Source organism: Penaeus chinensis, chromosome 7 (assembly GCF_019202785.1).
Source record: "Penaeus chinensis breed Huanghai No. 1 chromosome 7, ASM1920278v2, whole genome shotgun sequence".
In the NCBI taxonomy this organism is placed as follows: Eukaryota; Metazoa; Arthropoda; class Malacostraca; order Decapoda; family Penaeidae; genus Penaeus; species Penaeus chinensis.
This window is the reverse complement of record NC_061825.1, coordinates 1,725,677-1,740,676: the sequence shown is the minus strand read 5'-3', so window position 1 is coordinate 1,740,676 and position 15,000 is coordinate 1,725,677. Positions and strand designations below refer to the sequence as shown.

At 35.5% G+C, this 15,000-nt stretch overlaps 1 protein-coding gene across 3 annotated transcripts in view; it reads left to right on the top strand.

Annotated features, from left to right (window-relative positions):
- Nucleotides 1-14,044: 14,044 nt before the first annotated feature.
- Nucleotides 14,045-15,000, top strand: part of LOC125027108 (5'-3' exoribonuclease 1-like) — a 26,788-nt gene continuing 25,832 nt past the window's right edge. For all 3 annotated transcript variants that reach the window (XM_047615935.1, XM_047615936.1, XM_047615934.1), the window contains exon 1: nucleotides 14,045-14,271. In XM_047615935.1, coding sequence (XP_047471891.1) covers nucleotides 14,197-14,271 — 75 coding nt within the window. In that variant the 5' untranslated portion in view covers nucleotides 14,045-14,196. The remainder of the gene's footprint in view (nucleotides 14,272-15,000) is intronic.

Below are 15,000 nucleotides of genomic sequence, written 5' to 3'. Positions count from 1 at the left end.
TGTATGACAATAACAATAATAACAATAATAATAATAATAATAATAATAATAATAATAATAATAATGATAATAATAACAATAATAATAATAACAATAATGATAAAACAATAACAATAATAGGAAAAATAGTAATAATGTTAATGATAAATAATATCAACATTAACAATAATAATAATAACAATATCATTACTGAATCTACCTCTACTATCATCAATAATAACAATAGAGATTATAATGATGATAATAATACACAATAATCATAATGGTAATAATAATAATAAAATTATAAATAATGATAGTGATAATAGTAATAATAATTATTACTTTCATTATGATAATGATAATAATAATGATTATATTAATAATAATAATAATAACAATAATAACATTGATATTAATAATAATAACAATAGTAACAATGATGATAAAGATAATGATAATGACAATAACAAAATAAACACAATAATAATAATAACAAAATTTTGTAAATTATAATAATAATAATAATAATAATAAGGATGATGATGATGGTGATAATAATAATAATAACAATAATAATAATAATAATAATAATAATAATTAATAATAATTATAATAATAATAATTATAATAATAATAATAACAATACGGATAATAATAATAATGTTGATGGAGATGATGATGATAGCAATAAAAAATAATAATATTGATAATAATAATGATAATAATAGCAATATTAATAATAACAATGGTAACTATAATAATGAACAACAATAATAATAATGACAATAATAATAATGACAATTATTACAATAGCAATCATTATCATTGTTATCATTGTTATATTTATCATCATTATTGTAACATGATAATAATAACAAAATAAAATGATAAGATCAAAATCAACGATATTGATACTCTTATCATTAATGATAATTATCATAATAAAAAAAATAATAGTGAAATCAATAACAATAATTTCAACAATAAATAACAACAATAATAACAATAAATAACAATAATATTAACAATAAATAACAATAACAATAGTAATAACAATACTAATAATAATGGTAATCATTATAATAATAATGCTACAATATAATGTATATTATAATATTAATAATAATAGTATTAATAATTATACTAATGATGATAAACTAATAAAAATGAAAATAATAACAATGAAATAATAATTATAATAATGACGATGCTGATGATAATGATCACGATGATACGAAATCATAGAAATAATCATAATTACAATTATGATTATAAATATAAAAATGTTAATACTTTATAAGAATAACAACAGCCATGATAACAATGACTATAAAAAATAATCACAATAAAATGAGCAGCATAATGATAGTCTCCGAGCTAGTACAGTGGTAACGTGCCGGCCTCTCATTCAAGGGGTCGGCGGTTCGCCTCCCGCCCAGGCGCGAGAAGTTGCAATTGTCGCCTGTAGGTTACTGCTGTGGCTGGGCACCACGGCGGGTAAGGACTAAGCCGAGTCAGTACCATCTGACACACGTTAGTGAGTCGGCACTAGTCGACACAGGCCGGGCTACCCTCATGGGCATAGCCCGGGCGAGGTTCAGCTTCGCATATTGGACTTTTCCTTAACATAATAAAACTAACAATAAGGGCGGGTGTAAGTATACCCCTTACAGATCCATCCCCAAATGGTGGATTGAGGGTCCCTGAAATGTTGCTCAGGGTGCTCGAAGGAAACTTGCACCAAATCCCCCACTATGGGCGCATAGCACCCTAACATTATCAGGGAAAATAATGAAGTTTTGCGGCACATCGGTGGTCACGTGGATCAACGTGGATTCCATCCTCAGGTCTGAAGTTAAATATAGGAAGAACAGAAACATCACTAAGAAGCATAGTGGATTAAAAACGTGGAAGACAACTGTAAAATGTAAAAAAAGGATGTCACCTGAGATGGATAATCTAGAAAACTACTAATAGCCTTCCTTGGAGACCCTACTAAGGCCATTAAAGATCCAGAATAAGGTCCGGAATGTTTCATACCAAAAACAAAAGAAACCTCAAGAAGAACATGACAGTAACATGCCTACTAAGAATGTACAAAATAATAACGGCAAAAGTATATGACCGTCCTAATGATATAAGAACGCGTCTAAAAGAACGAAAGGGATGGAGGAGAGGCAGTTATAGGTACAAAGATCAGCTAATAACAAAAATAACAACAATGGAAGAATGTAAAACGAATAACTTGGACTAATTACTAAAAGTCTTTCGAAATTGTATCGAACACGTGGATAATTTTTTGAAGAAAAACAACAGAGAAATAGACAAACAACACAAATCTTGCAAGAAGAAACGCAAAACATCAGAAAAAAAGAACTATACAAAGAAATAGTGGCATATTTCAAGGAGATTTTCTACCGCCGCTGTTATTTTGCTTAGCATTGGTACCGCTGTCAGTGATGTTAAATGAAAAAAAATGGTTACAAACTGAGAGGACAAATAATTAATCATGTTATATATAGATGCCCCTGCAGTTATACGCTAAGGACAATAAACAACTCGAAGCGCCAATAAGTACGGTGAAATGATTCAGTAACGCTATAAAGATTAAATTTGGACTTGATAAATGAGCTAAAGCCACATTTTTGTGTGGTAAGTAAAAAGCAGCATATGGGTAAAACTAAATGATGACAGTTTGATCAAAGAATTTGAAAAAGAGGATGTGCATAAATATCTTGGAATATATGAAGCCGAAGGAATAAAGCATGGAAGCATGAAAGAGTGAGAATGATACTAAAAAGGAATCAAACTCTGCTAATAAAATTGAAACATTGAACACCATAACTGTGCCGGTAGTGACTTATGGCCAGTAGTGACTTATGGAGAACAAAGGAAATACAGAAAGTTGATGAAAGAGTAAGTTACTAACTATGGAAAGAATTGACTACCCAAACATGGACATACAAACGGACAGACTCATACCACTAAACAAACCAAACAGTGCTGGAAGATAAAAAAGGGGAAAAATAGCCTGCTAATAATTGAGACTTCAGTTCCATCTGATATAAAGTTTCCATCAAGACAACGGAAAATATAAGAAATTATAAAAATCTATAGACGGGAATAACAGGACTGAGGAAACTAAAAACTGACACAATACAAGTAAATTTAGGGAGCCCTTGGAGTAATAAAGAAAGACACAAAATAACATTTTAGAAACCAAAGAAAGTATGACGATTTATAAACAACAAGAATGAGGTCACTAAAAACTGAGTAAACAAAAGAGCCCTTGGAAGAATAAAGAAAGGCACAAAATAACATACCAGAAACATAAGTATATAAATCTATAACAACAGGATTGAGGTCATTAAAAACTCACAAAATACCAGTAAAAGTACGAGCCCTTGGAGCAATAAAAAAAGACACAAAATAACCTCCTTAAATTCCCTGGAGACATCAGTCGGGGGGGAATCGCAGACGATCGCAACGCCAGGATCAGCGTCTCTCCTGCGGAAGATCCTTTTCATCGAATAATCAATAACGGCTTCGTCTCAAGCCTCTGGTTCGGGCTCGACTCTGGTTGCAGGAAGAGGAAGCAAAATAAGTAAATAAATAATAGGTATAATAATGAGAAATATATAACAAGAATAGTGATGATAATGAAAAGCAATGGTGATAAAGATAATACTGATAATAATAATACCAATAATAACAATAACAATAATAATCAATGATAATAACAATTACTGTAATATCAATTATAACAATACTAATAAGATGTAACAAGGATAATAATGATACCAACAATAGTATTGATATTGATCATATTAATCATACTACTGATGATAGTACTAATAATTACAGAAGAAAATAATATACTAGATAATGGTAATCGTGTTGATCCTTCAATATTCATAAAAATGATACCATATTGATAAAAATATTGATAATGATAATAAAAGTAATGATAACACTAATAATGATACCAATAATGATAATAATAACAGTAATGATAATAACAATGATAATAACAAAGATAGTGAAGATAAAAAACAGCATCGACTACAGCAGTGATTTTAATAATGTTAATAACAATAATACGATAATAATAAAAGTAACAACCAATAACAACGATAACAATAACAATAATAATTGCAGTCAAGACAGCATGCAATCCTCTCGCCACTGGGCCACCACCAGCCTTTAACAGCATAGCAGATATGACACCTTTCAACTTAGAGATCGGCTCCTAAATTTCAGAGTAGGAGGTTTCTCGCCGATGAGTAGATCACATCACAAAACCACTCGCGTCCAAGCTAACTGTTGGGTGGGTCCACCTGAAACAACTGTACTCATGCCATTGCTCAAATACCCTAACATGATATGAGATGATCTGTCCTTCTAATGAGCGGACTTTCCCATGTCTTCGTAGGCAGGATGACGATCATATATTAAGTAATGGCCTTTATCCTCCTTAGTAAAGTTCACGATATAAAGTTCCTTGTCCCTTCTCAACAGTGTCCTTGTCCTACATGTCAGAGAGCAATGCAACTCCCAATCACCAGCCAGTGTCTCCTCCGAGATGCCGTAACTAATGAGAAAAAAATAATACTTAGATAAAGTTAACAGTTGTCATGGAAATACGTGGAAATATATCAACTTAACATCAGATCGTAACAAATTTATTACCCCGGCATCTGGAGTGCCCCGAAGATGGTCAGATATGTAAAACTTCCAGCATCTATTTTTTTTATTATCGGCAATACTGTGTAAGAAATTATAATAGATAAGAATTACAGAACATATATTCAGCCTCCTACAAATTGTTCTATGTATCTAGCGCCTATCACGGAATGAAATAGAAAATTACGTAACGCACTTAACTCTATTGCGGCCGGAATAAACTGTATACCAAGAAGGATATTAAAACTTGTATTACTTTCTACAATTGCTGTTCTGACTTACCTCGTTAACATATTATTTCAAAAAGGATTTTTTCCTGAAAAGTTAAAAGTTATCTCAGTGCTTGGATTAGCAACCCAATTTCAGAATTCAAAGAGGATTATCTGTTCTATCGTACATAAGTTATTGAAAATATGCAGTGTGACTTACACAAGATTTCCAAACATCAGTTTAGCTGTAAAAGGGATTATTAAAAGAGACGTCGCTAATTGAGTTTACAAATTATATATATATATATATATATATATATATATATATATATATACATACACATGGCTATTGGTCATAATCAACATGCAGCTGGTGTCTACCTTGGTTTTGCAAGGCCTTTGGCATGACAAATCATCATATTTAGTTTGATAATTTATTCAATACTGGGCTGCCTTTAGACTTAATAAAAAGCTACATGACCCAAAGAAAACAAACATTGCATTGCAATGAGAACTCAAGAGCCGGGGTACTTCAAGGTTGCATTCTTGGCTATATGTTATTTGTAATAAATATTATACCAAATTCTACTTTAAATTTCTAGTTTGTCTTATATGCGGATTACACAAACATACATGCAGATAAATTCCCAATATCACTTATTGATACCGTAAACCCAAAATTAATAACAACACTAAATGGGTGCTAGCAAATAAACTAATTCTTAATGCTGAGTAGACAAAGTTTATGACATTCCAGTTTAATAAATTTCAGGTCTTTGTCAGCACCTCCCTTACGAATAACTAGTGCAGTGCTTTGTAAAATACACTTTACAAAGATACTTGGAGTAATTTTTAGGAGAAATTGACTTGGAAACAACATATTCATTCAGTTTGTCTATTTCAGGACTATGAGCATTTTTTTCAAAGGTCGGAAACATCTGTCTAAAGAAGCCTTAAAATGCATTTAGCTTACTGTATTCTAGCATGACCTAAGTTGGTGTACTGCTCGGCATTACGAGGGAACTCCTAGAGCGTGTACATTAAAACAATTATTAGAGCACAAAAAACATTGGTGAGAATTATTTTGTACTTACACTATCCAAACATATGATGTAAGAATATTCAATCCATATTTAATAGAACTGAATGTGTTCAAGGACAGACGGCATTGGTTCAGAAATCCATTCTGTGTAACGCCCTTTGCAGATGTAATACCCTTCTTAATTCCTTGAAAAGATTAGGATCTATATTTTTTTTTTCAGGAAATATACAAGAAAAAAATCACTATTTTAGACATGTTTTGACCTGTTCATTTTATATGTTCCACTTAGGATACTTGTATTTAGTATTTTTTATATCTAGCATCGTGTCAGTCAGAGAGCTTTGTTCAGCAGACAGTATTGCCATGAACTATGTAATTATTTACACCGTGTATTCTGTTATTGACAAATAAACTTGTGAATCTTGAATCTCGAGATTAAATTTTGCTGTGACCTTGGGTGGACTCAAATGGACTCCTGAGCTGTATTAAGCACTTTGCTCTTGAAGATATCCTACAGTACTCCATAGTCCGCTGGTTGCTGAGTGCTGCCAAACGATCAGAAATAGCCTCGGCAAACCTACAGACACACTTCCCCTCCCTTAATCTGTCGAAGTGGAAGACCCTGGGTGAAGATTGGACTGAAGTGGACCTAAAAGGTTTCTAGTCAATCATTTTGGTCACATTACCAATATCATTGAACCATGCCCAGTAATGCAGGTACAGGCACTAGTATCAAGTGCCAGTAATCCTCACACTCTGGGATCTAGAAAAGTTCCATAGAAAGAGGCTATTATAGCTGCTTGAATCAGCTCCTGAGCCTTGGAGACCGACAGACATCTCGCATCCAGCTCGATCATCTGGATACCGCACTGAAGCCACCCAGAACAATATAACTATCTCACTGTGGACAGCTGCCACAATTGCAAGTTTGGAAGAGAACATCGCTTTTAGATCAAGTAGGAGCGTACACAGCAATAAGAGACTAAAGCCGAATACTGCTTCAGTCTCAGTGCCATTGTACGCTCATCAGCTGGAGTAACCTCGGCTACGGAGGACAAAGGTCTGCTAGAGATGGTTATGGCTTCTCCTTGAAGATGGTGACCATCGCCACTAACCGACCAGTATTATGTGGAACCACTGATACTTATCATGCTGCTTCCAGGCTTCTCACCTCGCTTCAATTTCCACGATAGCAGTGGTAATCAATCATCCTGCTGCAAAGGGAGGGCAGTCACTCTGCCCGGTAACTCCCCCCGATTGTCACCCTTATTATGGGAGCGACATCCTACCTCAACTTCCCGAGAGGGAGGCCGGTAGCGGTAGCCCTCTGCCAGCAGCACCGTTTATTGGACTAGCGAGGCCTGTCTGTTAAAAATACATTTACATCATTTGAAATTATAGGATATCCACAATAACGGTGTCTATAAAATCAATAGCTAGCTCAGAGTTTCTAGAACAAAACCTGGAGCGTGGACTGGATGCTCCAAGTTTTTTTCTTTTAACATATGTAAACTTTTTCCCCAAAATATTTTAGCTTATACTATGGCTGAAGTGGATGCATATGTGATCCGGTTCATTCACTCAATTAAAAGAATATTGTCTACCTTAAGTAACAAACAAGAGAGGAATATCTATATGCCTTTGAAAGATAAATGAGCATCACTTTTTCTTTAATATAGTAAAAGACATAAGGGAAATGTGACATTAAGAGATTTCTTTTTTCTCCAGCCTTCTTCGCGATCATTTACTATCAGCTTGAAACTATTTACTACTAGCACGATAAACCTCTAATAACAACGATAACATCTGTCTTTTGTTTTAGTAAACAAGTAGGTTATCTCAGTCGTAAAAAAATGGGGCAATGAGCGACCATTGAACTCAGCGTTTTTTTCCCTTTACTTCTTAGAATGATAAAATTATAGGGAGTTGATATGCTAAGGAATTATTGATGTTATTACTACGCATGTAATTATATTTCTGTTAGATCATACATGTTGATATTTATAAAAATTCTCAAGATTTATTTTAACATCTCTCTCGGGTGTGAAAAGAATCCCAAGAATTGTCCTAAGTAGAAGAAAATTCTCAGGAAACAGCGTAACAGAATATATGCAGAAACTAGGCAAAAACAAAACAATTGGTCCATTGTCTAATACACTGTACTGTTTGTGAATTTTGTTGCACACAGATGGCTTCACAAGTGCTCAGCCACCAAGGAGTCAATTAGATCTTACGTAACTTTACCTGATTTTTTATGCTACTACAATCGATACTGTTATGTTCACTATTGACATGAATACATAAGTGGGCAGTCTTAATGGATATAAATGTCTCAAATTTTGTTCTGGTAAAGCTGACTCCTTAGTGACTGAGCATTTGTGGAGCCATTTCTGTTTAAACACATTTCACAAGGTATATCTATTACGGGCATTATATATCCCCGGCTGCGTGGAATAAAGGCATGTTTATAGAGAACATCATTTCAAACCTCTGAATATAGTACATTCCTTCTCAGGAAAGATAACATCGGCAACTCACAGGACTCATGAGTACTCTGATACACCAAGTCTCCTTTTTATTCTACTGAGTTTACACTCTTTGATGTTAATTCAATTTGCCACGGACCCCCGCCCCCCACTTTATGGTGGAAAGGTCCGTGACATAAATTATATGTGTGTGTGGGGGGGGGGATAGTAGAGTGTGAGAGGACTCCATCGATATGCGAATATTTACTTATTTACTATATTTGAGACATTTTTTTAACTGATCGACACAACTTTTGTTCTCTCAAGAGAGAGTTGGCGAATCGGAGTGCTCCAGACTCTAGGGTTGAGTTGCCAGTTATTCTTTTCTTGAGACTGGATGATTATCCCCTGACTTTACGGAGGTTATTTCGCAGACAAGTACGATTTCGAGGCGTCTGTTACCCTGACGTCACGAGTTGTTACTGAAGTTGGCGGTGCTCTGCCGTTTTCCTTCAGTGTTTATATATTAAAGAGAATAAATCTACATTCTCATGTCTTCGGACTTGCCCTCCCTACTGATCTTTGTTCTACATCTACATCTACACTACTAAGCTGTATGCAACACTGCCTCTGCACTACTTACATCTTGTTCCAAATTTACCTTGTCCTATTCTTGCCTCTTCCTCTTCGAATACTCCACCTTTTGTTTTGTTTTTCTCATCGTGTTTCCCCGTTTTCACACACGAACACCTTTTACTTTTTCTTGTTTTCCGTTCCATTGTCTATATCACGTGTCCGTTTTTGTAAGGCTTTATGATTATTTTTATTCCATGTATTTTTAAGGCTTATTTCAGACTCCTTTTATATTGCTAAATATTTGAAATATGGTGCATTATTGGTAAATCCTCCCCACAACTTCGGAAGCCACCAGTATAATGTAAAGCGAAGGTAGTCAAAAGAATGAATTTTAGTGTTATATGAATGAACAGAGCTTTTGAATAAGTTGTTTGTATAGTGTTGTGGCAGGTTGCCTCTGTTTTTGAAAGGTAAGGGTGTTATTTTGTACACTGGTGTTGTACGAGAGACTGCTAAATTAATTCATAAGATGGATCCTCTTTACATGTTACCTTTTTTAGTAAAGCAGAGACATTTCTCCACTCTTTCTTTAGTGATTAAGGGATCTTTTATTTACCTGAGAGGTATCATTCTATATGCGCCTTGTAGTTGGGCAACAAACGCTACTAATTTAACACTTTTAAAAATAAGAGTATAAATGAGCACTGTTATTCCCCACTGCTAAACTTCCCTGAACGACTTTCATAAAATCGATCACAAAAGGCATTCCTATACAATCAAATATATCGCTAAGTTAAACATCATATGGTTTTGAGCACGAAGAGATTTGAACTGGCGGATATGAATGCTTTGGTTGTTGACTGTCTGGGTCAAGTTCTCCGAGTCTGTTGGGATTGATAGTAGGATGTCTTAAGGTTGGCATTTCCTAGCGATTCTTTTGTTTTATATGCTCATTTATCCTTTCTTATTTCCGTTCCTCTATTTTTAGTAGTATAACGGTAGTTTTTTATACAGGCACTGAAAGTGCTGTAAAGTCTGGTGAGGGCCTGTCGTACTTCTTCCCTGTTAATTCAGGTGTGAGGCAAGGCTGTGTTCTTGCACCAACACTTTTCAAAACTTGCATGGATTGGAAACTGGGTAGAGCTACTGTCCAAGTCACTGTGGAGCAACTCTGGGCAATATCAAGGTTACAGACCTTGACTTTGCTGATGATGTTGCCATTCTATCTGAATCTCTGGAAACCCTAGTGTCGGTTCTTGATGCATTTAGCAATGAAGCGAAGCCCCTAGGGCTAGAGGTCTCTTGGACCAAGACCAAGATCAAGGATTTGGGGAGCCTACTAGGAGAACCTGTGTAGTCGGTACGTGCTTGCGGTGAAAACATCGAAGTCACAGAGAGTTTTATATACCTCGGTAGTACAGTTCACGACTCTGGGCTGTCAGACCACGAATTCAGTAGACGGATTGGCCTGACAGCAGGGGTCATGAAATATCTCGACAAGAGTATTTGGAGATGCCGGTACCTGTGCAGAAGGACCAAGCTTCGTGTTTTCAAAGCCCTAATACTACCAATTTTATTATATGAACACGGTCTTGTGATTTGGAATCTCGTCTTGATGCCTTTTGTAACAGATCCTTGCACTGGATCATGGGGTACAGTTGGCGAGACCATGTGTCCAACCAACGGCTGCACCGTGAGACCGGTACAGGACCTGTTACTTGCACAATCCGTGATCGCCAACTCAGTCTATACGGCCAGTTGGCTCGATTCCCGCAGGATGACACTGCCCACCAGGTTGTCTCTGTCCGAGACAACCCTGGGTGGAGGAGGCCTGTGGGACGACCGAGAAAGTCGTAGCTTGGGCAGATCGATCAAACCTGTTGTGAGGAGCTAGAGATGGGCCGGGCCCCTGCCTGGCGGCTCGCAATGAGGGATCCTCGTAGGTGGAAACAAAGGGTGGATGCGACTATGCGCCCCTGCCGGCGTTAGCTCCCAAATGATGATGATGATAATGGTAGTTCCATTCATGAATCGGAATGATCATTGGGCTGATCAGCCGTAGTATCTTAACTGTTTGAGATGTCAGCAGCAATAGAATAAGCAAAGTAAAGGCCTCCAGGTTCTTTTCTTTGCTCACAGTTCCATCTAATAGTGGTAGTACTGTAGTAATATGAATATATTTGTTATATTTACATATTCCCGATTATAATAAAGGATAACTTTAGGAGTTTCTAAAATTTATTTTGCGAATTTAGGTAGGAAAGAAGGGTAAAGTAAAGACAGCAGCTGTGACATGAATCGATAATTCCGGAAAACAGGCTAAATTCCCGTGTGGTGAGGTATGCTGCACCTTTTTTCCATGCCTTCTTCAGAACTGTGTGAATTTGAATCTTGAAAGATGCTGTGATCTAACACCCTAGGCTTCAGCAGTCCTCATTTGTTATGCAGTCCTTAGTCGTCGTTGTTTTTAGAATGTTGCTCTTTGCTCTGGGTTCCGGGTCATTATGCTTTTAAGAGTTCGGCGACCAAATGGAGAGGATGCACGGGTTTGCCATAGCGTCTCCTTCGACGAGTTACACACAAACCAACAGTGTCTGGAGCTCGGGGCAACGTCGTGGCTGGTTTCTCGACCAGACTGGAACAATGGAACGTCGTCGGAAACTGGGTTCGTGAACCTGCTGTGACAATGAGTGTGTGAGAGTGGACGCAGGTGTTCCGTAGTACTCCGGAGTAGGAATGATATCTCATATTTTGTACTCGGGCTCCAACTAAACACTCATTCTCATGGGTGAGCAGAACGATGGGAGATCAGGCCAAGAACAGAACAGAACAGCGCCCCTGCTTGAGAGCGGCCGCTGTCTGGAGGCGGGGCGGCATGTTGGGAGAGACGTAGAGATTGTAGGCATTATCAAGGCATTATTATTATCGCTGTCTTGGTCTTCGGCGTCTCACGTAAGGCGTTACAGGCCTTGGTGTCTCCTCAAAGGATGTCAGGGTCTCGCCAGGATGGTCATTTGTTTAGGATGGAGGGTAGTAGCCCACAGCTCTAAACAACTCTACTGTTGTAGGCAATGAAGTGACTCGACCGAGAGCGCCAGTGCAGAAGGAACAACGCTGACGACACTGCTGAGGTGTGAGTCCCTTGCTGGTCCATAGTCAAAAGTATAATTTCCACTGTGATACCAACCACAGATATGAATGCTTGTTTAGTATTGAGGTGTAAGGCCTTGTCACCTAACAAGGAGGGCATTCACCCAAGCATGCTGCGTAGGACATGCTGAACGATACAGAGTTCGCTCTGCAAGACGTCAGTCTCGCCCTTCAAGGCCTGCAACTGCACCTGCATTGTACGAATACCTGAGCCTTCATATTGGTTATAACGGCCTGGGACGCCACCTGCAGTAAGCCCTGGATCTGTGCCAGAAACTCCTGACCGGCGTGTCCATGGCATGCCCTCCCTCAGCCCTTCCTGCCCATAGCAACAATAATAACATTATCAGTACCAAAAATGATAACATTTATAATAATGATGATTATAATGATATTAATTATGACGATGATATGTTCACTAATGTTGATAATGATAATGATAATAGTAATAATAGAATTACTACTTATGATGTGATGATAATGATAGTGATAATATAAATGATAGTAATAATAGTAAAGATGATAATCATTATGATAGTAATATAGATTATATTAATGATCATTATCATATCACAATAATCATATTAATGGTAATAATAGTAATAACAATGATGGTATGATAATAATAATGATGATGATTATAACAATAATAATAATGATAATGATAAAAATAATGATTAGGATAATGATGATAACAATAATAATAATGATGATGGAAAAAAACAATAATAAGAACAGTAATATAAATAATGAAAATAATAATGTCAATCATAACGAAAATCATGATCATAATACCACTCATAATGATAATGACAATAATGATAAATTATTGTGATGAAAATAATGATGATTGCCATGGTAATAATGATAGTAACAGTAGTAACAATAATGATAATAATAATAATGATGAAAATAATGATAATATTAATAGTAATGATAATAACGATAATAACAATAATGATAATGATAATAGTGATAGTAATAATAATAGTAATAGTAATAATGATAATCATAATTATAGTGTTAATGATAACAAAATAATGTTGACAATGATAGTAATATAAAAAATAATAACATAATAATAAGAATAAGAATATCAGTAATAACAAAAATAATGATAACTATAATAAGAATGTTAATGATAATAATAATAATGATAATAATAATAAAGATAAAAATAATGCTAATAATAGTGATAACAGTTATGCTAAAGACAACAAAAAATATAGTGATAGATTACAATGGAAATGATTATTACGCTAATGATAACAGTAGTGAAGATAATAATGATAATAACAGTGATAGCAATTATAAAGAAATACGTAAGTAAATATTGGCATTATTCCCTCAGATACATGAGCTAACTATCTAATCGCTGGTAAAATATGATAGATAATGAATAAAAACAAGTGCTTAATAATGATATCAATGGGAATGATAACGATAATAAGATACAGTATTAGATAAAAAAAAAAAAAATTAACAGTATTAGGAATTTCTGAATGCTTTTAATGATAAGATAAACAATTAAAATGAGTGATATAGGAAGAATGAATAATGATTAATGATAATAATAAATGTAAATAAGGGTTAAACATATCGGATAATGTTGATAGTAATATGAACAGTTTAATTTTAAATAAGAAGAATGAATAATGATCAATGATAACAATAGCAGAAAATAATGGTTGAAAATATCGGGTGATATTAATAATAATATAAACAGTTATTTTTTTTAATAAGAAGAATGAATAATGATTAATGATAACTATAACAGAGAAAATAATGGTTGAAAATATTAGATGATATGAATAATAATATTAACAGCCAAACATGGTTAATAAGAGGACTGAATAGTGATTAATGATAATAATAACGAGTAAATGATGGCTAAAAATATCCGAGAGAGAACCATCGGCCCGGTTCGCACTCAGCTGAGAGAAGGAACCAAAACATTGCACAACTTTTGACGAGAAGCGTTTATACAAGGTGAAACTCGGCTGGATTGTGGGTCTTCAGCCAGGGAGGACGCGAGCTGTAACCTCCAGAACAACTGCCACTCACTCAGGAGACCGAAAAGAGTGTCAAAATGGGTGTACCGAAATTTTTTAAGTGGATCAGCGAGCGGTACCCGTCTCTGAGCGAGGTCGTCAAGGACTACCAGGTTGTTTAATTTTTTTCCTTTTTCGTTGCTGGGTTTGACTCAGATTAGGGCTTAGTTTTCTCTTTGTGATCTGCCTTCTTCTCTCTGTAGTGTCACTGTGGTCCCGTATTTTGATCGGTGATGGGAAGTATGAGTGTGTGTTGTGTGGTGAGGACATTTCTGGATGTTGGCGCTTTTGAGAATTTTTTACATAAATGTAGATATTTATGTTATTTTGGGGTAGGAGTTGCTAATTCTTAATATGGTGGTGCTGTCAGAGTGCTTATTTGTTATGAGTTTAGCCAGTGAGGACCACCTTTTGCATAATAGCATCATTACTCGCTGTGGAAGGTAGGGAGCGTGTGAAGTATGCTAGAGTAATTGCAAGGGAGGCCTAGTATTGTGTTTAGAGTATGTCCACGTTTTAAAATGCACCGGTTTTGCTATCAGAGCATTATTCTTAATTATTCAGTATTACCAGTTTATGTTGGTGCTAAGCAACAAGAACCGTGACAAGAAGGACAGTGATTCCTTGGGAAATGGCAGGGTAATTATTTCTAAAAATGTATTTCGAGTTTATTTGATGATAATCAGTGACAATTAAGGGTATACTACAGATGTATACCATTTTTAATTGGTGGAATTCCATATTCAGGCAACAGCCTTGATTTGATAAGCCCAGTAGTAGGGGAGGGCATGAATTACTTCAGGGAAATTATGGGGTAAAACAAGCTTAAATACAATAAATAT